General features: G+C 40.3%; 1 protein-coding gene across 4 annotated transcripts in view; it reads left to right on the top strand.

Moving 5' to 3' along the window:
* The window catches only part of LOC139462206 (sodium- and chloride-dependent glycine transporter 1-like), a 105,033-nt gene that overhangs the window by 65,603 nt on the left and 14,831 nt on the right, over positions 1-24,599 (top strand). The window contains exons 1-3 of one of the 4 annotated variants that reach the window (XM_071243781.1): positions 10,017-10,170; positions 21,432-21,539; positions 22,628-22,832. In XM_071243781.1, coding sequence (XP_071099882.1) covers positions 10,024-10,170; positions 21,432-21,539; positions 22,628-22,832 — 460 coding nt within the window. In that variant the 5' untranslated portion in view covers positions 10,017-10,023. Of the gene's footprint in view, positions 1-10,016; positions 10,171-15,914; positions 16,187-21,431; positions 21,540-22,627; positions 22,833-24,599 lie in introns of those variants that run through there. The other 3 variants (XM_071243785.1, XM_071243782.1, XM_071243784.1) reach the window with 3 other exon arrangements.

Below are 24,599 nucleotides of genomic sequence, written 5' to 3'. Positions count from 1 at the left end.
TGTTTGCCATATCCGGAACTGCGTTATAAGAGTGTTCGTTATATCCATCAATTGTATATTACAAAATATACAGCAAATAGCCGGGGCCAAATGAACAGTTCGTTATATCCGCCAGTTCGTTATAAGCGTCTTCGATATATCCACCAAATGTATATTATAAAATATACAGCAAATGGCCGGGACCAAACGAACAGTTTGTTATATCTGTCAGTTCGTTATAAGCGTGTTCGTTATAAACGTAGTATTGCAAAAGCCGATGTAAACCCCACAGACATCCGATTAAAATGTGTATCGGGTGAACAAAATGGATGGGCTAATGACTGGCTAGTACATGGAAGGTATACTACTTGAGAACTTTGAATAAGATCTACTCAATGGAATGAAAAACTGACAAGATTCCATGGCAACATAGCAACATAGACGGTCCTGTGACCTGGCAGATTGTGTGTCACCGTGTCCCGACATCTAGATTTGGTGTTCATGCTGTCAACCACTGGTTTACCAGGCTCGATTATTGACAGGCCACTTATTGCTGACAACATCCACTCGCGCAATGTCAACGACTTGTAAATAATGGCGTGTGGGCCAGGAAAACAAGCGGTTGCACCGTCGGGATCGTACACAATAAGCTAAGCAGGACGTTCAGTGTGACCACCCGATACTCATTGTTCTGGCTCTTACAACAAGCATGGGATACTCGGGGCCCATACTGCCCAAAGAATCACCACAACATTCGTCACCACTCGCCCATTTCCGTAACCTGCAGGAAGACTCGTCCCCCTATGGATGAATGTTACGACTAACCAATCAGACTTCAATGACGTCAAGTACTTCGGTCAAAGAATCCCTCAGGCATATTTTTATAATTTCAAATATGTCTTGCATTAAAAATATTCCCAAGATACATTAAAATGTGTTCAATCATATTGTATAATACTGTAAGTCCTGATGTGTTTTCAATATCATCTGGAATATATATCTTTGGTCTTTTGGGGAATATACGTTTGCGCTTAGAAGAAACCCAGTCGCAAAAGTGGCAACGAGAGGGACACGAATAGACTAAGACTTAGTCAATGAAAACATGTCTTTAAAATAAAAATAATTAAATTCTTCGAAAGAACCTTTCCTCTTCTGCTGTTTTCATAGACTAACGCTTAGTCAATGAAAACATGTCTTTAAAATATATATATTTTAAATTCTTCTAAAGAACCTTTCCTCTTCTGCTGTTTTCATAGACTAACACTTAGTCAATGAAAACATGTCTTTAAAATAATTAAAAAAATATTTCTTCAGAAGAACCATTCCTCCTGCTGTTTCCATTAGCAAACTAGACTTGGTTAGTTTGATCTAATCTTGCCTAGGCTTTTATTAAAAAAAATACATAAAAAATATAAATTCCACAGTCATGGTGCAGGACTAGGGCACGAGTCGCTGTTGGGTTTGTCCCAGAACAACACTAGTTGGTCACAAATGCCCCCACGGGGGAGCTTATCTTGAGTGATTTTTTTTATATGCAATGACCATAGGGGAAAAGGACCAACCCTCTTAATTTCATATGTGCCATGCTTCATGTATCTTTGAGAAAGATGTACAAACGCCATTGATCTCATTTTGACAAATGTCCAAGATACCATTGATACATGCACATTAAGATCAGGACAGTTCCCATGCAGCCATGGCAGTTTTACGTTGACGTCCCGAATGCGTCTTCGGCTTGCGACCTTGACATTCAATCAAATATTATTCCACTGAGCTTTGCACAAACCCGATCAAAAGATTATATCATTAAATGGGAATTCCTATTGATGTCTGGGTGGTTATTGAAAGAGTCGAGGCGATTAAATCAGCCGGCAAACAATGAATCCGTCTGCACCAAGAGCCGACAGACTGTCATTTATAGGGCATGTGGAAGTCACGAAGTTCCACTGTCCATTGCTATATACATTGTCATCCAACATATACTCCATGAAATACAGTTATGTATGGGGTTAAATAACAATAATGTTGTAAGGGTACTCTCGGGTGTTAAAGAATCCTCAAGTCTCTTGTGTAATTTCAGAGCTGAGATGTGTTTGAGTATAGTCTGCTAGAGCTGAGAAGGGGATGGGTATAGGCTGCTAGAGCTGAGAAGGAGATGGGTATAGGCTGCTAGAGCTGAGAAGGGGATGGGTATAGGCTGCTAGAGCTGATGAGGGGATGGGTATAGGCTGCTAGAGCTGAGAAGGGGGTGTGTATAGGCTGCTAGAGCTGGGAAGGGTATGGGTATAGGCTGCTAGAGCTGAGAAGGGGATGGGTATAGTCTGATAGAGCTGATAAGGGGATGGGTATAGCCTGATAGAGCTGAGAAGCGCATGGGTATAGGCTGCTAGAGCTGAGAAGGGGGTGAGTATAGGCTGATAGAGCTGAGAAGGGGATGGGTATAGCCTGATAGAGCTGAGAAGCGCATGGGTATAGGCTGCTAGAGCTGAGAAGGGGGTGAGTATAGGCTGATAGAGCTGAGAAGGGGATGGGTATAGGCTGCTAGAGCTGAGAAGGGGATGAGTATAGCCTGATAGAGCTGAGAAGCGCATGGGTATAGGCTGCTAGAGCTGAGAAGGGGGTGAGTATAGCCTGATAGAGCTGAGAAGCGCATGGGTATAGGCTGCTAGAGCTGAGAAGGGGATGAGTATAGGCTGCTAGAGCTGATAAGGGGATGGGTATAGACTGCTAGAACTGAGAAGGGGTTGAGTATGGACTGTTAGACCTGAAAATGGGATGGGTATAGTCTGATAGAACTGAGAAGGGGTTGAGTAAAGACTGCTAGTGTTGAGAAGAGGTTGAGTATAGGCTGCTAAAGCTGAGAAGGGGATGCGTGTAGGATGCGAGTGCTGAGAAGGGGATAAGAGGTTGAATGGAATGGGGGTGGCTGTTTTAAGACATATATGCTCTGGGTCTGTAAGAGACACTTCATCTTCCTTTCCAAAGTGCGACGAGGTAGACAAATGGTGAATGTGTTCACTCGTGTCAAATACCCAGGGGTTCGAGTCCCGACATAGATATATAGTTATGGATATATGAGAATAAAGAAGCCAGTTGTGCATACCTTTTTTCAGATGTAGTTGTATGAGTTATGAAGATAGGTAACTCATCACTGTTCTAACATATTCTAAAACTATTTGTCTTAACATAACGCCATAGTATATAAGCATGTATGATCTACATTATGTCAACATGTATTATGGGCTGAGGGTCTGATTACTGAATAAATCTGTCTGTCTGTCTGTCTGTCTGTGATGTGATGTGATTATATGCTAATTGCGTTTAACGCTCAGACCAATGGGGCGTTGTGACTTAAAAAGTCACCACCATTTCTTGGGCCATTAAGCTGTTGAAAAGCAATTAATGTCTTCACTGGGGATGTAAACAGGTGCTAACAAAATGAGTCAGCACTATATATCATTGCAGGTCACGTTACCAAAACTGGTAATATTAAACGCCTGCACAATCGATACTTCCTACTCATTTTCCTGCCTCGACAGCAATTTATCAATACTCTCATGTATGGTATATACTCAACATGTCTTCTGATATAAGTCGAACCTTTTGTGCCGTGCTGTTGATCTTCATACATTCACTGTGGTTCGAGAACAAACATCTTTTTATAAAGGTGTGCGCAGCACCATTGGATGATTATCATTTAACATCGACGACACGACCAAAGTACATTTTATAGAGGGTTTGTGGATATTGTGGCATATAGAGACATCATAAACTAGTTTGTCCATATTTCAGACATCCAACAAAATATTTTATAAAACATATTCTTCTTCTTCATTTATTATTATTATTATTATTGTTGTTGTTGTTGTTATTATTATTATCGTTATTATTGTTACTTTATTGTAATGCTTGTTGTTATTGTTGTTGTTATTTTGTATTAGTATTATTATTGTTGTTGTTGTACTTGTTCTTCTATTATTATTGTTATTGGTGTTATTATTATTATTGTTCTTCTTCTTCCTCTTCTTTTTGCTGTGATGAAGATGATGATTTATCGTGTACACGCGGCAATATGAACTACAAATGTCTACAGTTATATATACAGATTCTAAAAATCGGTTTTAGTTTGGACATGTTATTGATATATATAAGTATCCGCGTATGACGCTTATTAATCCTTCTATGTTATCAATAGCAGCTGTCTGTATAGGCGAAATAAGGCGACCGTGCGGTCTAGCGCGAGAGGGTCACGATCTCGTCGTCTTGCGCGAGACTTCATAAAGGTCATGGCGGTCGTTGCAAACACTCCCAATTTGAAAACGCTTGAAGCGATGTGCCATAATAAAACTATATTTCTGAAGCTGTGCAGTGAATTGGGAATATCTGAATCTGTCTCATGTGACAGTGTGGGGCGGTCGGGTAGCCTAGTTGTTAAAGCGTTTGCTCATCACGCCGAAGACCCGGGTTCGATTCCCGACATGGGTACAATGTGTAAAGCCCATGTCAAATTCTCACTCACTCATATCACAGTGGAATAAATGTGCGTTGTTTAACGTCACGTTCATTGCTCCATTCGGGATTGGTATCACGTTATCAGTGATTACGCAGCGTGAGTGATTGACCAGGACGTCTGGACACGTATACACAATGACAGAAGCGACTGGGCCCACTTGCAGAAAACGATCTTAGCGCTAAGACTATTATAAGCCTATGCTAAAGTATGGGAGTTACGATCATCTTAGCGCTAAGATCGCTTTGTGCAAGTGGGCCCTGGTCATACAATAACTGTCAGTCCAATCCGCACTTGGGGCGGTCACCACAAACATTGGGTACTGAGTTCGAGGTGTTGTGTGTGTGCATGTGTGAGAGAGAAAGCGTCAGTGTTACATGTCCATGTGTGTATGTGTGCATATGCCTGTGTGTGCTTTTTTGTATGACTGTGTGAGTGCAGGTGTGCAAGTATGATGGACGAGAGGTTTCCGTTTCGTTTGTTTGTTGTTTAACGCCGCACTCAGCAATATTCCAGCTATATGACGGCGGTCTGTAAATAATCGAGTCTGGACCAGACAATACAGTGATTGACATCATGAGCATCGGGATCGATGGCATGCATCAACTAAGTCAGCGAGCCTGACCACCCGATCCCGTTAGTCGCCTCTTACAACAAGCACAGTCGCCTTTTACGGTCAGCATGGGTTGCTGAAGACCTATTCTACCCCGGATCTTCACTCTTTCCTCTTAACCATGGTTGATGAAAGTCATGGTATCCCTATTGCATAGGTTGTTGATAATGGGGTGGGGGAGGGGGTGGGAATGTCATTTTAGCACCATGTGCTTCTAATGTATGCTTTTTGTGGGTTTTTTGTGTCTCATAGGCCATGATGGCCGGACATGGGTACTGGGGATGTTTTACGGCCGGGGGCTATAGCTGCATGGGTACTGGGATGTTTTATGGCCCGGGGCTATAGCTGCATGGGTACTGGGATGTTTTATGGCCCGGGGCTATAGCTGCGTGGGTACTGGGATGTTTTATGGCCCGGTGCTATAGCTGCGTGGGTACTGAGGATGTTGCATGGGCCGGGGCTATAGCTGCATGGGTACTGGGGTTTTGTATGGCCCTGAGCTATAGCTGCATTGGTACTGGGGATGTTTTATGGCCCCATGCTATAGCTGCATAGGTACTGATGATGTTTTATGGCCCGGTGCTATAGCTGCATGGGTACTGGGGTTTTGTATGGCCCTGAGCTATAGCTGCATGGGTACTGAGGATGTTTTATGGCCCCATGCTATAGCTGCATGGGTACTGATGATGTTTTATGGCCCGGTGCTATAGCTGCATGGGTACTGAGGATGTTTTATGGGCCGGGGCTATAGCTGCATGGGTATTGGGGTGTTGTTTGGTCCGGGGCTATAGTCGCATGGGTACTGAGGAGGTTTTATGGGCCATGGGTACTGAGGATATTTTATGGCCCTGAGCTATAGCTGCGTGGGCACTGAGGATGTTTTGTGGGCCATGGGTACTGAGGATGTTTTATGGCCCGGGGCTGTAGCTGCATATGTACTGAGGATGTTTTATGGCCCGGGACTATAGCTGCGTGGGTACTGAGGATGTTTTGTGGGCCATGGGTACTGAGGATGTTTTATGGCCCGGGGCTGTAGCTGCATATGTACTGAGGATGTTTTATGGCCCGGGACTAGAGCTGCGTGGGTACTGAGGATGTTTTGTGGGCCATGGGTACTGAGGATGTTTTATGGCCCGGGGCTGTAGCTGCATATGTACTGAGGATGTTTTATGGCCCGGGGCTATAGCTGCATGGGTACTGGGGTGTTGTATGGCCCTGAGCTATAGCTGCATGGGTACTGGGGTGTTGTATGGCCCGGGGCTATAGCTGCATGGGTACTGATGGTGTTTTATGGCCCGGAGCTATAGCTGCGTGGGTACTGAGGACGTTTTATGGGCCGGGGCTGTAGCTGCATGGGTACTGGGGATGTTTTATGGCCCGGGGCTATAGCTGCATGGGTACTGGGATGTTTTATGGCCCGGAGCTAGTTGCATGTTGATGAAACGACAATTTAATTATCAACGAATGATGTGTTGCTATATTTCATAAGTATGAGGCTGGTTTGATATGCGTCTGATCCGTATAAGCAGCCAACCTTTTTCAGAATGTACGTTTTTGACAAATTGAGGGTGCCATACTCCTTTCGGTTTGCACTTGGCATACGCTGGATGCCCGGAATGTGGATGTCAATATTCAATGTTAACATTTATTTTTATCACTTTTGTTTTTGCAAAAGGAGACAAGTCAATAAATTATATAGTCATAATTTAAGCTTATGAGCTCGCATTGCCATGCATTTTATGTGAAACTCCCTGTGTAATTTAACCAGATGTGTACACTGATGTGACTCAACAGTTATTAAATTGGGTGCCAAGACAAATTAAGTGGCGCCCCGGATGCCTAGAGAGGGTCTGTTGGTGGTGGAGGGGATGGTGGGTGGGGGGTTGGGGGTGGGGGTGGGGAGGTCCTTTCAGGTAGGTTGGCATTGATACGATGCAACGGGGCAGTGTCGCGAACTGACACGAGACGTATCGTCTAGACTTGCAGCAGCTGGTCATAATAACATGACAGAGAGAAATAGGTATGGTATGCACAGCGTGTACACTCATAGGGGCAGTCTATCCTGTCCTTGCGGTGGCTACGGGTGACCTAGCCTTACTCCAAGGCTGTGCTGAAATCCCCTAATGGGGAAGTCTAAATATGTGGACAGTACATCTAAAGACAACTTAAAGGGAAAACTTGTTCTTATTATTTACATAATCTAGAAATTATGATTTAAACTGAAAAGTATTGCCTTAGGGACTTGCACAAGTCTACGGGTGGCCCAGTGGTCACCGTAACGACCATCTGACTTTCTGTGGAGTCCGGGGTTTGTTCCTGGGGTAGCCTAGTTGTTAAAGCGATCGTTCGTAACACCGAAGACCATGGGTTCGATTCCCCGTATTTGTACACTATGTGAAACCCATTTCTGGTGTCCCCTGCTGTGATGTTGCTGGAATAATGCTAAACGCGGCGTAAAAACATAATCAGTCACTCCAATAATTCATTTTAGAAACTACAGTAAACTACGGTTATAGCAAACTCAAAGGGACCACAAATTCTAGTTCGTTATAACCGTAATTCGTTATAAGCATATATACAGCATATATACAGAAAATGGCAGGGACCTACAAACCAGTTCGTTATATCCGCCAGTTCGTTATAAGCGTGTTCGTTATAACCGTAGTTTACTGTACTGTGAAAAATTATTTGGGATTTCGATTTTTACAGAAAAAAAGTAATTGTTCTATAGACATGCTGAATGTTTTTTTGACAACTGGTTGCTAGACATGCAACTATGTTTGACTATTAATACTCCTGAGCATTTCGCAAACAATACCGCTTAGTCCTGCACAATGACTGTGGAATATATTTATTTTATGAAAAAGAAACAATCTAGAAACATATACAAAAGAAAAGTCTAGCCAGCTCAAGCTAGCTCTATTCCACGTGAAATCTGTATAGGGAAAATTATTTTTTTATGTTTAGAGTCAAGAAGGGTATTGTATAATGTAATATTTCGTAGACTAAATGTTAGTCTATTTGTGCTTAGCGCATGCGAATCAAGGGGAGATAAGTATGTTTCTTATAGACCCTAATATTAAATGTCTAATGCCATGTATAGCACACAGTATATGTATGCATATATGCATACAACCATATGAAGACATCTACGTCCATATAGAGACCTGTGAAGATCTCGGGTATAGAATAGGTCTTCAGCAACCCATGCTTGCCGTGAAAAGGCGACTGTAGACGCCGGGCCTCCAATAGACGCCGGGCCTCTAATTGACGCCGGGTCAAAGGCTTGTCCGAAATAAATAGAAGCCCGGGCGTCTAATAGAGGAAACACGGTATTCGGTGTTCTTTAACTTCTTTTGAGTAGTGTGTGTGTGTGTGTGTGTGTGTGTGTGTGTGTGTGTGTGTGTGTGTGTGTGGATCTCGTTTCATGTTCGGAATCGGACATCCATGCAGCTTCCCTCGTCCTGTGCACGTATCTCCTTACAAGTTCAGATATGAGAACTGGGGCGAGGGATGTCGGGTTACGGTCTCGTATTTCGCGAGGCGGTGGTGAGTGCCATGGCCTGTTTGTCCGGGCAGACATGCGCCTGTCGGGTCGGGAATCGCGGTCCATTCACGCTTAGCGTACTGTGGAATGCCGTGAATGGTAATGTGAGGGCCTCGAGCCACTCCCGTTCTTTCCGCGTTGTTTACACCGTCAACGGGGACTACACAAACGTGACGACTGCATGCGACGAGACACTGCTTGCACGACAATCCTTTGAACAAGTTGTATAAAAATGAATCGCGGACGCAGCTTTTTGAAAAGGAGGGGTGTTGTTTGTGATCACAAAATTATAAACATGTGCTGTGAACGTGCATTGCAAATATAACTGGTGTAGCAACTTGGTCTCGACGTGGCAAATGTTTTGTATTATAATTCTTTAGAAAGTGTGTATGTGTGAGGTAGGGTGTTTGGAAAGTGTGTGTGGTGGTGGGGGCGTCTATGAAAAAGCACTGTAAATAACCCCCCCCCCCCCCCCCCCCCCCCCCCCACACACACACACACACACACACACACCCCTACTTCTATTCTATTCCTCACACAACAAAATAAATCTACGTACTGTCCCTGTTTAAACGCTTAGTATACTTGTTATAATGATAGTCAATCCCTAATACTCAATAAATTACATATAGCAGAATATCCTATTTATAGATTCTTTTATTTTGTGAAGCTGAATTCAAAATAAAGTTATATTGTGAAAATGGCATTATTTCCAAAGCAAATGGGTAATGTACATATATTTAACCTTCCTGGTTAAGATCAAATCTGATATTGCGAGTAAATAGCGTATAGTTCTAGTAATTATTATTTCTATGTCCAAGGTGACTAGATGGTTGCTGGGTTCTACCTAATGACCTAATTACGTTATTCAGATAGCACTCCTTTCACGCTCCGGATTCGGACCGTTTACTTGATGGATGCTATTGGGCAATCGATTTCCCATCACAAGATTAGTATGATCGAAATCTATTTTAGTAAACACTCTTGGAATGTATTTCATTCACTTCAAATGTTATCGCAAATTTGTTATTCGGATTATTGTTGTAAAGTTGGTCAAAAAAGAACCAACAAATCCCCGGTCGCCTTGTTGATTCCCAAACATTTCCAATTTGCAATTAATAGCGTGTGCTTACGTTTTTGGCACAGTGCCAAAATGCGTAATGTGTGTATTTGGCGGGAAACGTTGGTTAATACATGGCTTAGACAGTAAGAAAGGCTAATCCTAATGAACATATATGGAAATATATTACAGTATCTGTCATATGGCTAAATCTGTGATCAGTGTTCAGTGCGTGGAAACGTGCCAGTGTATACGTGGAACGAGTCAGCCCCGTTATAACGAATGTTTTGTTTACCTCCCGTCTCAGTGCTCGCATGCGCAGACTGCAGACTGAATCGACAACAGTAATGGCTGCAAGCACAAAGCACAACTTGTACCCAAATGTCCAGAATACTAACGGAGAACTAGACAACTCGAACAACAGTAATGATTCTAGAAATGAGGCTCAAGTTGATTTGTTGGTAAGTGTTACGTTTGACGTAGAAATTGCTCCAGGAGGAGCAAAACATGGCGAGAACATGTCGAGCACATGGCATTCACGTTCAATGGCTTGGGGTATTTCATCATCTCGTAAGGACACGACCGTGTTTACTAACAATACTGACGAGCGGCGTATTTGCAATAGCTGTTCGTGATTTTTCGCAGTGGTAGCCACTATTTTCAACAACATATGGATGCCAATATAGTGAAATAGTGTTTATCCGTTTAATAGGTTTAGTTTATCATTGATTTATGTTATGTTTTCGTTTCGTCGAGTGCAGAAAGACTGAAAGGAACACATGTTTGAGGCATGACTTAGTCGTCTGCGCCCCAGTGTCTGTCGGACGGTGCTATCCATATTTAGCCGCATGCGCTCTAGGAGTGGGTTTTAGATAAATTAAGAAATTGGAACAAATATTTCGTTGTGCGGCTGAAATTGAAATATTTCCTCTAGGATCCAGTACTTATAGGGTTTACGCGGGTTAAAGCGGCGCCAATATCTTCTGCCGTGTTTGTTTCAGCCTGTACGAAAGTCGCATTTCATATTATGTGCGTTTCATTTAGGTCTCCTTTTCTTGTGTTTCGGGTACAACTACGTATTTTTCTCAGCGACGAAGACTATCACTAGTCCTGTAGTCCTTCCCAAGATGCTGAATGTTTTAACTAAGGTATAAGGATTAGTAGATTCTAGAAATTTGCACGTTTTAAAGGGTTTTTGCTGTGTATTATTATGAGGACTAGTGGAGTAGAAATGTTAGTTTCTATCACTGTTTCTTTGATTGGATTTTAATTAGGTTGTGATTACCAATGAATCATTTTAACAGGATATTGTGATTCTGAGTAATGTGCAGAGAGATCTATTATCTAGCAGAACAGTTGCTTGTTGAGATATTTGGTGGGTGTGGCTACTGATCCTGGCTTATCATGCTTGTTGGGGGGAGGGAGTGGTAGCCTAGTGGTTAAAGCATTCGCCCCTTATGCCAAAGACCCTGGTTCGATTCCCGACATGGGAACAATGTGTGAAGCCCATTTCTGGTGACCCCCCGCAGTGATAATGCTGGAATATTGCTTAAAGCGGCATAAAATCAAACTCACTCATTCATTTTTTAATCAGAATATTTTTACTTAAACATTTGTGCGACCTATTACTTGAAAACTACTGCTTGGATTCTTTTCAAATTTAGGGAACAGTTTCCATACTAATAGAAGAGGTGCAGTGCAAAGTTTGATTTTGATATGTAGGTTTCCTGAGAAATTTGAATTTATACATGTTTTGGACTTAAAATGTTTTCTATACTTCATCATATCTCCAATATCAAAATCCTTCTTCAGCTGATGTTGGAGTCGTAGTCGGGGCTAGTAGTGAGCCTATCTCACTTTTTGCCTTGTTCATTCATGTTAGACCTCAGGGTTCGTACAGAATTGTTTGTTTGTTGTTTTACGCCGCACACAGCAATATTCCAGCTATATGACAGCGGTCTGTAAATAATCAAATCTGGACCAGACAGTAAGGTTCATACAGGCTTGAAAGAGCTTTGAATTATTTAAAGGTCCCTCTTGAAGTTCCTTGATTTTGTCGACAGGGTAGAGGTGACTTGTATTTCTGTGATAACAGGACCAATAATTGCTAAATCGCTTTTATGCAAAGGTAGTTTTGGTGTCAACATAGAATGGTATGTTAAAGTACCTCAGGAGTTTACAAAATAAGAACTTCATTCAAAAGACACAATTTTGAACATTATAAGTTAATATAACAAGTATTTTTTTCCAGTTTACCTGACAATGGCACAAACATTTAATTCCTAGTTAAATCATTAGATATGTGTAGTTTGGCATTTGACCACAATTCTCACATGTATCAGTATTAAAGGTATTAGATTTATTCACAAAGTGGAACCCATGGTATTCTACAATAAAATGACCATTTCAGGTTCTTGGTCAGAATAGGTCCGGTGTTCCTCATATTTGCTGTGAATACCGTCTAAAACAGGGATTCAATGGTCAGCCTTTGTGACTCATGACCAGTTGTCTGTCTGGCCCAGACTTGATTTTTACATACTGCCCTTATATTGTTGTAATACTGCTGACTGAAGCACAAAACAACAATTAATGCAATCAAATAATTGAGCTCTTTTAAATACGATAACTTTGTAGTTGATCAATCCCTAAACGAAAAATCCTAATTTCTAATTGTTGATTCTAATTTCAGTGTAAAGAGGATCGGTGCATCGTTTGTAACTCTGTTGTGTGTCACTGGTCTTTTGTGCCGAGTAAGCATTATATGTGATCCCCCACACCTAAAACATTCAAAGTGTAAACAAATAAATGGACCGAACAATTTGTTTTGATAAGAAATATGTCAAGTCATCTTCTAGATCAATCTTGGCGTTCTGCCCAGGGTATATGTTCGCAAAGACTGAAACTGCAGAGCATCGGATAGGAATTGTGTGACTACATTGTAAATAGCCTTCACCTGGACTCATAATGACGACAAGTGAGTCAACAGTTGCTCATTGTCATGGAGATAATGTGAGTTCATTAATGTCTTATTTCTTCAATTAATTGGGTGGAAAAGGTAAATACTAAATGTTAAGGGGAACTCACCTACTGCAAATACACAAGACTGAATCATAATTTTTCTTCATTTCTTCTTTCAGATAAGTTCTTCTTTTGTGTTTACTACTTTCATCATATATTGTTCTTAGACAACTTGCTTAGGGAATTGAGAGAAAGTGGCGTGAATAGTATTCATGATACTTAGGGGTGGTGGGGTAGCCTAGTGGTTAAAGCGTTTGTTAGTCATGCCGAAGGCCTGGGTTTGATCCCCTCATGGGTACAATGTGTGATGCCCATTTCTATTGCTTGAACATCGCTAAAAGTGGTGTAAAACATAAGTCACTCACATACGATTAATAAGGTTTTATACATCAACAGAGATAAACCATTCATGACACATTTATGATTGGCAACTACTGTATTTTGTAGGACGTACACCATTGTTTTAACACTGTTGTAAGCTATATACTATGTGGTTGCAGTTGTCAGCTGTGATGAAACCTTATATGAGCGGCCAATTTTAACTAAAGGGAAGTAACTGTGTAAAACAATTCCTTATAATGAAATAGCTGTTTGAATCATCATTCATAGACAAAACTCAATGACATATTTTTCTATGGTCAAAGGACATGTAAATCATATACAAAAGGGTTAACCATGTATTTTTTCAATGAAGGAAATTTTGGGACTAGCGCGAGTCAGCTTTTTACCGAAAAACGAGTTGCAATGTCATACGCCAGGTATACACAGTGTACCCAAGATCCCAGTCTTTGATATATGATGTACATTGTTTTCTAATAACCTTTGTTAATGATAAGCTATGATAACAGCATTTAAAAGGTTTATGATCCTACTGACTTGCCTCTGTGGGGTAGTGGATAGAGCCTCTGCTCAGAGAGCACAAGTCAGTGGTTCGCAAGCCGGGTCACACCAAAAGAAGTGAATGTGCTTATTGTTACACTGACTGGCACTCAGCAGTGAGAGGACAATGAAAGGACTAGCCAGTTCAGAGTCGTATACTGTGTCTTGAGCGGGGTATCCATGTTAAACTGCAGCATTGGGTTTCATTTGGCTAGCACAATAAACCAGTTAATGTCCAGACAGGTACAAGCACCTCACACATTAAGTAATCTTGAATGCGAAGTTAAACCCCAATTTCATCTCACCTTAAGATTCTATTTGCCCTCAAATATAGCACAATGGACTGGGAACTTGGACCAGCAATCAAGTGCTAATTTTATCCCTATCCAAAGATCAAGGTCCAAACTCTCTAACAATCATTACATTCACAAAAACGGGATATTTTGTTCTTCACTGTGACACAAAGAAAAAAATCGGATTTTTTATGACATTTCATACAAGGATGTAACCTATTGCTATTAGTATTACCAATAAAGTGAGTGAGTGGGTTAGAATTTAACTTCACATCGGCAATATTTCAGCCATATCGTGACGATATTTCCAATAAAAGCTGGGGACAAATAGGCAGTTGTCATGTTTCTTATGTTTCAAAAATTATTTATTCTGTATGTGTGTGGATTCAAATTACATACAATTATTCAAGTTAATACTAAGTTCATTCTGTGGCAGGGAACTTCGATTAAGTACCAGAATGCGTCTATTTGTATTAATACCAGCTTTAGAACTAAACTGAAAAGCTTTACTAGCCTAGGTAAAGATCAGATGCCCTTTTGTACTGTTAAAACAATGGAGAAAATTACCAATAGTTCCGAGCTAAAGTACTGTCAGAAATGCTAGAAAACTGCTTTTTGCCCGTTAAAAAGGGATATACATTTTCACAAACTGTTGTTATTGAAATATAGAATAACTACCGATCACCCTACCTGTGGTTTAAAGCATTTCAGTGACAAGGAGTCCTATCAACAAGTTTACAGGAGACAAATTCAAACGAAAACAGGTACAATGATAATAATGTAGTCTTCATAAAACATCTACTCGACACACAAAATACATTTTTGAGAAAATTCTAGATGTGCATCTTCTAAAATGACAAAATGACACTGCGATTTGTTTTGTTAACATTGCTCCCATGATGCATGTTACATTACACTTGCATAGCCATAGACCCGTGAAGATTCCGGGGTAGAATAGGTCTTCAGCAATCCATGCTTGCCGTAAATAGGTGACTGTGCTTGTCATAAAAGGCAAATGTACAGGGTTTGTGGCAAGACATAACTCAACATTCAAAAGTATAGATTCATATACGTCATCAGCGGAGATAATGCTACCTCAAGAAACCATCTGTAGAACAACAAATACTTCTGGATTCAAAACCGCAAACTTCCAATACTCATCCCGTTTCATAGCTCTTAACTAGTCCATCATGTTTCCAAGCAAATATAATGCAGTACATATCCTAAATTGCTACCTCATCAACGCATGTCAATAAAGTACAATAACAGCAATATTTTGAGACCACTCCCAACTCGGTGACATTTGCAACTGGGAGAATGCACGGCTCGGTGTGAGGTCATCACCTCGGGACAGGTGTTAGGTGATTACCTCAGGTTATAGGCCGTTTCGTACATGCATGACAACACACGAATATTTTCTAAGTTTATCAACATTGTTCCTGTAAAAGTACATTTTAAGGGTAATCACAGTGTCAGTTAGGACAGGCTAGATTAGAGCAATTCGCGTTATTTTGATATATGCTCTTTTTATAGTCCTATGACTCGTATTTATTAAATAATGAAGTCAGAAAAGCAGGTTTCTAGCATTTCCGACAGTACTTTAGTGTCAATTTCTAACCTTGAATACATTATCAGTGTTAGAATAACAATACACTGATTATCACTATATATGATGACATACCTAAACTTTACCATAGTTAGGTTGATGAGCAAAACTGATCAAGACTGAATTAAACCTTGATTAGTGGTGAACATTTGTGTTCAAGTGTAACATTGTAGTCTATAACAGAGCAGAACCTCTGGTAGCTGATTACAATAATTAATTAACCTACATTTAATGTGAAATACCAGCAACAACACATGTAAACCGTTTTGCTTAGTTTTGTGTAGGTGGGATTTGTATTGAGTAGCGCCGCACAACGTCAGTGTCGAATAGATCCATTACGGCTTTGTTAGAAACATGACGTTGGAGGTGTGTGTTTTGGCAGAGGCCTGTATCAAGAAAGGTCACATGCTTCATAGGTTTTGTTTACATCATGTGATGGCGAAGTTCACTGAAATACCAAGAGCTTCTGGCTAGGCCTACTGTATTATTTATACTCTTCCTCTCGTAGCCGTGATCAGTTGTTGCCCACGATTCTATATGTCTATGGATCCGCTGCGTTCGGATAGTTATGCCATTGACCAGTTGTTGACACCTGGAATGAGGTTAGATGGACACTGCACATCACATCAGCACCGTATGCCTGATATAGCTCTTCACACTGCCCAGACTCTGGGAGTCGAGGTAGGAAATAGCATGAACGTTTAAACACAGAGTGATGCAAGTCTTGCTTCTTGTTGTTTCGGATCATATCCACTTTGCGAGATGTGATTTTGCTTGAGAGAAATAGCATGAGGACAATTTCATAATCTTACCAACTTATAATTGGTCATTCTTCTATATCACTGCAAAATCTGAAAACATTCTTGACATTTTTTTCGATGGCAATCAGTCAATGTCCCAGAAGGTATACATGCTTACAGTTTAAACATGCTTATTGAAGGAGTCAGAATTTGGTGTTACGTAATAGATAAAGATGATCACAGGACCATGCTGACTGGAAGTAACATACAGTCAAGTCTCTTTAATCCGACAATCGGCTTTATCCGACACAAATGATGGGAACAGATTAAATCAGTGCTATCTAGACCCGTTAATCCGACAGTCTTGCACTCCGACTCAGACACACCTAATTTGCTTAAATCACTCATTAATCAGTCTTGTTGATCCCGACACAGTGATCAATTGCCTGCGAGTACACAGCCCTGTGTTTTGATGCGAGACGAGTCAGCGAGTAGCTGCATATTACAACCTGCAGTGATAAACATGCTTAACAATAAACAATTACTGCTTTAAATAACCCAAACAGGATTAATCACATGCCTAGATTACCTCAATCTCATTAAAATCTGATACATGTTCTCGCTACAGACGAGGACATCCCATTACGTGTCACATAAGAACGACCTTTCGTAGTAGCTGTAATTATCCAATTTTCGATCACAAACATTCAGACTACCTAATTTCGTTTATCTGCCATGCTCGTTAATCCGACATAATCATATGCAACCGACAATGTCGGATTAACAGGACTCGACTGTAAATGCTTCCATTAATTGTTACCGCTGATGAATTAGCTTACATAATTTCTTAATTGTGCAAGACATCTGTTAACATGCTTAGTATGATAAACACGATACGTAGGGTTTAACAAAATATTTCCTGCAACAAAAGGAAAACAGCTTAATTGTTTTTCATACTGGATATGCATGATAGTAGTCTGGAGACTAGACAATATGTCGCTACAATAAATATTTTGCTCTCTAGAAAAAGATAGAATGGAATGGAAACCGATATCTAGGCTGTCTCCGGATGTAAACAGCCAAGTTTGCGTACAACAGGTGAAAAACTAAAATAACCAGTGTGACTTAACCCTTACACTGCTGAATTATTTGTTAAGTACATTACATCTGATTTTATTTCTTTTGAATTATATCTAGTTATCAACAAAAATTACCAATGTTCTAAATTTTGTGTAGTTGTTGCTTTTGCAACCATACATAAAAAAAGCCTGTGTTTTTGTCCTAGTTCTCAATAGAGAAATCTGACGGCCTAGTCCTACACCAGGGTGTTGGAAGATCCATATATAATGTTATTAACTATAGGCACAAAACAGCCTTGATGATAAAATAGGCAAGTATAGCTATCTAAATTAGCATTAAATTTAATGATAAAATAAATAACATAAAAATTATGTTCAATAAAATCTGGGATTGTAAATTTTAATTCTAGAGAAGGTCGACGGACATGATTGAAATGCTAGAGCAAATACATGATAGTATTAGAAAATACCGGTACTTGTCTATCAGTCAGATAATATCTTTGAACTTCTGTTTTGTTTTGCACTGAGGGAAGAAGGAGTTGGTGGGTTGTATTGTTGTTTTGTTTCGTCCGCTTAGAGATTGAACCGTCACATCTGCTATATTACTAAATTGACATGTATGATTTTGATGTTCTATTTCTGTTCTCAATCTGTCACTGTGAGGATCAATGTTTGTTTTGGAGATGTGGTTGGTGTAAAATGTCGAGATAGGTTACAACTGTTTAGTGTTCAACATCCCATCAGGGTTGTTTCTGTTTTCATTTCTGAATAATTTATAGGATTGTGAGGTAGATGTCAAAGTAGTCATAGCCAGCATATATCTGTAATTCAGGCTGTTTCAAGGAGGCATTTAAACTTACATTATTAGAAATCACTTTAACCCTTTCTACTGATCATGCATTTCAGTGAACATTGTAAAGGGGTTCTTGTCGATAATTGGATCAGTTGGATAAAGTCTTTAAAACGGTGTGATTGTAATCACTAAATCCACCCACTCTTTCAATTATGATAATTTTGAACATGATTGATGATAAACAATCTTGTTGAACTAATGTTTCCAATGCTCTATTGACTGTGGTGTATTTACATTTTCCTTTCATGTTGAAATTCATATTGTGTACAAAACAGGTGGACCTTTCACTGTGGTGTGTAGTTAATATATATGTATTCATAGGTTTTCTGAATATGCTTTGTTGAATTGATTCTTGTGCACAAATCCTTGGTAATAATTGTAACAGCTGGCATTTTTACTAGGATTCAGTTGGCAGGCCAATCAGAACAAGACCACCTCCGTGGTCCAGTGGTAGAGTGTCCACCTGGAGAGCGGAAGGTCCGGGGTTCAATCCCTGTTCGCGTCATACCAAAAGATGTTAAAAGATGGCACTTGTTGTTACCCTGGCGTTTGGCATTAAGGGGCTAAAACAAGGACTGGTTCGATCGGAGTCTGAGTGGGGTATTCATGTTAAACTGCGGCATGGTATCTCAGTAAGCTAGCACTATAAATCGACATTAGTCCAGACTAGTACAAGCAGACACACAAACACACACATACAAGCACGTCACGATATAAGTGCATATCTTGGACGCGGTGTAAAAACCACATTTCACCTCACCTCAAAACTGAATCCTACTGGCCTGAACATTTCATCTTTTTCAGTAGATTTGATTTAGGGAAATATATAGATTGTTATTTGCTGGGCTTACTAAACCTCAAGAAAATGTTACATGTCTGTGACTTCAGCCAGTAGTTCAAGGCCAGAAGGTGGTAATGAACTAGCAATTGACAGTGCGATCATCTTCATCGTCATCCACATCATGCTGACATTGTTTCACACTTCCACACCTGTTCCACACTTTCATCTCTGTGATACTCGTGACCATGAGACCGCCTCCGTGGTCTAGTGGTAGACCATCCGCGACCCATGAAGAATAGGGGTAGAATAGGTCTTCAGCAACCCTTTGCTTGTCGTAAAAGGCGACTAACCGGATCGGGTGGTCAGGTTCGGTGACTTGGTTGATGCATGTCATCGATTCCAATTGCGTGGATTGACGCTCATGATGTCAATCACTGAATTGTCTGGTCCAGACTCGATTATTTACAGACCGCCGTCATATAGCTGGAATATTGAGAATGCGGCGTTAAACAACAAACCAAAAAACCGTCCGGAGAGTTGAAGGTCTGGGGTGCAATCCCAAGCTGCGTCATACCAAAAGATGTTTAAGGATGGTATTTGTTGTTACTTTGCCTGGCACTCGGCATAAACTGTGTCTAAGTGGGGTATTCATGTTAAAACTGTGGCATGGTATCTCATTGTGCTAGCTTTATAAATCGGCATCAGGCACACACACTAACACATACGTACACATACATACACATACACACTGTTTCAGTGCAATAATCTTGAACGCAACGTGAAACCCCCTTTTCACCTCACCTTGACCATGCACCCTGCCAGGTTTGACATACATGTACCTCCACCAATAGCTTCTGATAGCTTTGGAAGAGTTTGATACCAAACTGGATGTCACTGCTCGACAACTAAGCTGCTGCATGTTTTCAAGTGCACAATCCTGTCGTGTTAAACATATCTAGGTTGTCGGTACACATGTATGTTTCAGCTGTTGCAGTTGTATTTTTGTGACAAGCGTTTGTTTTTGTGCGTTGGAATTTTGGTACATTTTAGTCCCTGTGTTTCTTGTAAACATGAGGAAAGCTAAGTTGCCAATATTGTTGGGTAGGGATGGAAGAGAGAAGCTTTGTGATAATGCTGTTCTGGGAATCCTATTTACATGATATAATATAAGATACATGATACATGATACATGATACTTAAACTTGTGTAATAGCTGAAACAATTCAAATAGACATTTTCATCTTCTATTTTTGTTTTTTTTAAAAAGAGTTATTTTGAATAATGTTGCACTCCAACATGTCCAAGCATTGAAATATTGATTCAGGATCAAGGGAGATAATTTGTAAGACTTGATCTTATGTACCTTTTATCAATAAGATCTGTTGTCAGTCGCAGCAGTGATATTGATTATAATAAACATCTGTGGTATCACCTTCTGCTTGGAAAATAATTTGGCAAGCTGTGTCCCTGATTTGAATTTTTTTATCAGAACATTAGAAAACACAGATTACTTAATTTTCGGAAATGTCCTTTAAAGCCTACAAAATTCCAATAGGCTACTCCAAATGTTTCACTCACTCATTGGACAATCAGAAAGTTCACATGACATGACCTATCAAGGGTTTGGCATATCTTTTCATGGTATTGAATCGGTGTAAAAGATCTGAATTATTGAGATAGTGTAATATTATTCAATACAGTCCTTGTTTCACTAAGTTGTCATCTGATCATACTATCCTGGAAAACTGTACAGTATAACTGAGCTCATTTTAATCACTTTAACAAATGATTCCATCATCCAGAGCTACAGATAAGCTGTGTATTTGAGTAAAATACCCCCAAAACTATTCAAAACCCAATTACTTTTAATTAACCTGTGTACAGAAATGCATGCATTAAATGAAAAACTCAATTGTTTGAAAACATTACACATAAATACCCAATGAAGCTTTTTCAGCATGCGTACAAGGGACCTAATTTCCGAAACACAAATACGAGCTAATTTACTTTCCGAATCAAGCCTATGTTTAAAACCATTATATACATCTAAAACATTTCTTCATATTTTGGTAAAAACCCAATAGAGTGATGAATAGATGAGTGAAAAGTATTGGTTACCCTATGAAAAATGTAATAACCCAATTGAAATAGAAACCTTCGAGTAAAAACTCAATTGCTCAAAAACTTACCTGAAGCTCTCATCATCATTAACCCAACGTCACAAACATTCTTGTTTTGCAAGTGTGATTTGTTCATTTTGCCGTTTGCTGTGTATGATTGAAATGTTTTTGGTTAAGCAAAATAATATTTTAGTCTGTGCAGTTGTGATGAGTGTAGTGATTTGTTTGTTTCACACATCTTAGGTCTGGTGTCGGTGCCGTCCTTTCTTTGCATAGCGTGGCTTTGATTGATTTTGTATCTTCTGTTTGGGGTGACTTTTGGGCGATGTTGTGTATGTGCTTTTCCGTTTCAGAGGGGCACTGAGAAATATCATGATGGCGAACAACCAAGCGAGCAGCCTGCGAAGTGGGGCGTGGCATGGTACAAGCAAGACTACCCCGAAAACACTCTCGAACCTGATGTAATTATTTGCGATATTTACATGCATTGCGTCACTCGCAGAATGTTTTTCTTTAACACATATATAAGATGTTTTTCAATTCTTCAGGTGAATTGTTTTGCAATGCGCACTTTGCCAAAATTGATACACATATTTGGGTGTTTGTGACAGTGGGTGATTATTTTTCTCTTTATGTTGTGTTTCTGCCTGACTACTTACCTCCTTATGCATGGCTTGTCCTCAACCTAGCTGAAATATTCACATCCATCTTGTCTTCCAACCCACTTCTTCTTCATTCATTTCATCACCTGTCACACATCATCTCACCTGTCAGCCTTATTGATCAGGGTGCATCAGGGTGAGAAAGTTTGTTTTTCACTAGTCCACAAAACTGATCTGCTACCAAGGTGCCATCTACACAATGGTAACTGTGGTAGTCCACAGGGACATGTCACACGTCCTTACCTGAATTGTACTATAAGTAATTTAAAAAATGAAATTGTGAATGAATTGTTTTGTGTTTTTTATAAAAAAAGAATAGGAAGGGTCAATTTCTTGTATTTGAATCATCGGTTGATGCAAAGGAAAAATATTTATGAGTGAGTTAAGATTTAACGTCACATCGGCAGTATTTCAGCCATATCACGACGAGAAAATATTTATGAACTGCACAACTGTTTGAAATAGATATTATATAAAAAAGTATGAAAACAAATTGGGTGTTCTTGAACATCTTTAGAGTAGTATAATTCTACTGCTGCAGTAGAAATTGGCACCAGTTCTATGGTCCTTGCCAAACTGCTCAACAGTTAAGGTATCATGAGGACTAGTAGAAATTAGCTATTTTCGATAGGTTTCATAAGGACTAGTGGAATGAAAGTGTCAGTTTCTATCGCAGGTTTGACTGACCAGTGTCATATGACTGTCAGCTGCAAAAGAAAAATATTCAAACAACCCTAAGATTTATTAATGCAACTGATTTGAGTACCAGTATACTTACTTGAGTTATGCTTATAACTTGTTAGATTTTGAAGCCAATCAGATTCTTCCCTTAAGATCATCTCCATAAACTGATGGCCACTTCACAAACTTGACGGTGATTGTTTCAGAACCCCAACGAGCAGCTTGCCCAGGATGTGTCCAGTACTGCTGTTCTCACCCCCCTCGATGATGACTTGGTGGGAAATGTCCAAGATCCATCTGATCGTGGAAACTGGTCGGGTCGCTTCGACTTCCTCATGTCTCTGTTGGGCTATTCAGTCGGCCTTGGAAATGTCTGGAGGTTCCCGTACCTGGCATACACCAATGGAGGAGGTTTGACATCCTTTTGTCTTTATCTGGGCCCACTTGCACAAAGCGATCTTAGCGCTAAGACTATTGTAAGCCTATGCTAAAGTATGGGAGTTACGATCATCTTAGCGCTAAGATCGCTTTGTGCAAGTGGGCCCTGGTCTTTGTTTGTTGTTTAACGCTGCACCCAGCTGTATTCCAGCTATGTGATGGAAGTCTGTAATTAATCTAGTCTGGACCAGTCAATCCAGTGATTTGACACCATTATCAACAACTTATGCTATTGGGATACCATGACTTTCATCAACCATGGTTAAGAGGAAAGAGTGAAGATTTAGGAATGAGCGTAATTGTCCCCGGAGTTCTCACACAGACTGTATTTGTGATTTAGGAATGAATGTAATTGTCCCCGGAGTTCTCACACTGAGTGTATTTGTGATTGAGGAATGAGTGTAATTGTCTCTGGAGTTCTCACACTGAGTGTATTTATGATCGAGGAATGAGTGTAATTGTCCCCGGAGTTCTCACACTGAGTGTATTTGTGATTTAGGAATGAATGTAATTGTCCCCGGAGTTCTCACACTGAGTGTATTTGTGATTGAGGAATGAGTGTAATTGTCCCCGGAGTTCTCACACAGACTGTATTTGTGATTTAGGAATGAATGTAATTGTCTCCGGAGTTCTCACACTGAGTGTATTTGTGATTGAGGAATGAGTGTAATTGTCCCCGGAGTTCTCACACCTAGTGTATTTGTGATTGAGGAATGAGTGTAATTGTTCCCGGAGTTCTCACACTGAGTGTATTTGTGATTGAGGAATGAGTGTAATTGTCCCAGTAGTTCTCACACTGAGTGTATTTGTGATTGAGGAATGAGTGTAATTGTCCCCGGAGTTCTCACACAGACTGTATTTGTGATTTAGGAATGAGTGTAATTGTCCCCGGAGTTCTCACACTGAGTGTATTTGTGATTGAGGAATGAGTGTAATTGTCCCCGGAGTTCTCACACCTAGTGTATTTGTGATTGAGGAATGAGTGTAATTGTCTCTGGAGTTCTCACACTGACTGTATTTGTGATTGAGGAATGAGTGTAATTGTCCCCGGAGTTCTCACACCTAGTGTATTTGTGATTGAGGAATGAGTGTAATTGTCTCAGGAGTTCTCACACTGACTGTATTTGTGATTGAGGAATGAGTGTAATTGTCTCTGGAGTTCTCACACCTATTGTATTTGTGATTGAGGAATGAGTGTAATTGTCCCCGGAGTTCTCACACCTAGTGTATTTGTGATTGAGGAATGAGTGTAATTGTCCCCGGAGTTCTCACACCGAGTATATTTGTGATTGAGGAATGAGTGTAATTGTCCCCGGAGTTCACACACTGAGTGTATTTGTGATTGAGGAATGAGTGTAATTGTCCCCGGAGTTCACACACCGAGTGTATTTGTGATTGAGGAATGAGTGTAATTGTCCCCGGAGTTCTCACACTGAGTGTATTTATGATTGAGGAATGAGTGTAATTGTCCCCGGAGTTCTCTCACCGAGTGTATTTGTGATTGAGGAATGAGTGTAATTGTTCCCGGAGTTCTCACACTGAGTGTATTTGTGATTGAGGAATGAGTGTAATTGTCCCCGGAGTTCTCTCACCGAGTGTATTTGTGATTGAGGAATGAGTGTAATTGTCCCCGGAGTTCTCACACTGAGTGTATTTGTGATTGAGGAATGAGTGTAATTGTCCCTGGAGTTCTCTCACCGAGTATATTTGTGATTGAGGAATGAGTGTAATTGTCCCCGG

Source organism: Haliotis cracherodii, unplaced genomic scaffold (assembly GCF_022045235.1).
Source record: "Haliotis cracherodii isolate W230 unplaced genomic scaffold, xgHalCrac1.p SCAF_15, whole genome shotgun sequence".
Lineage (NCBI taxonomy): Eukaryota > Metazoa > Mollusca > Gastropoda > Lepetellida > Haliotidae > Haliotis > Haliotis cracherodii.
Note: the sequence above shows the minus strand (reverse complement) of the source record. Positions and strands in the feature narration are given on the sequence as shown.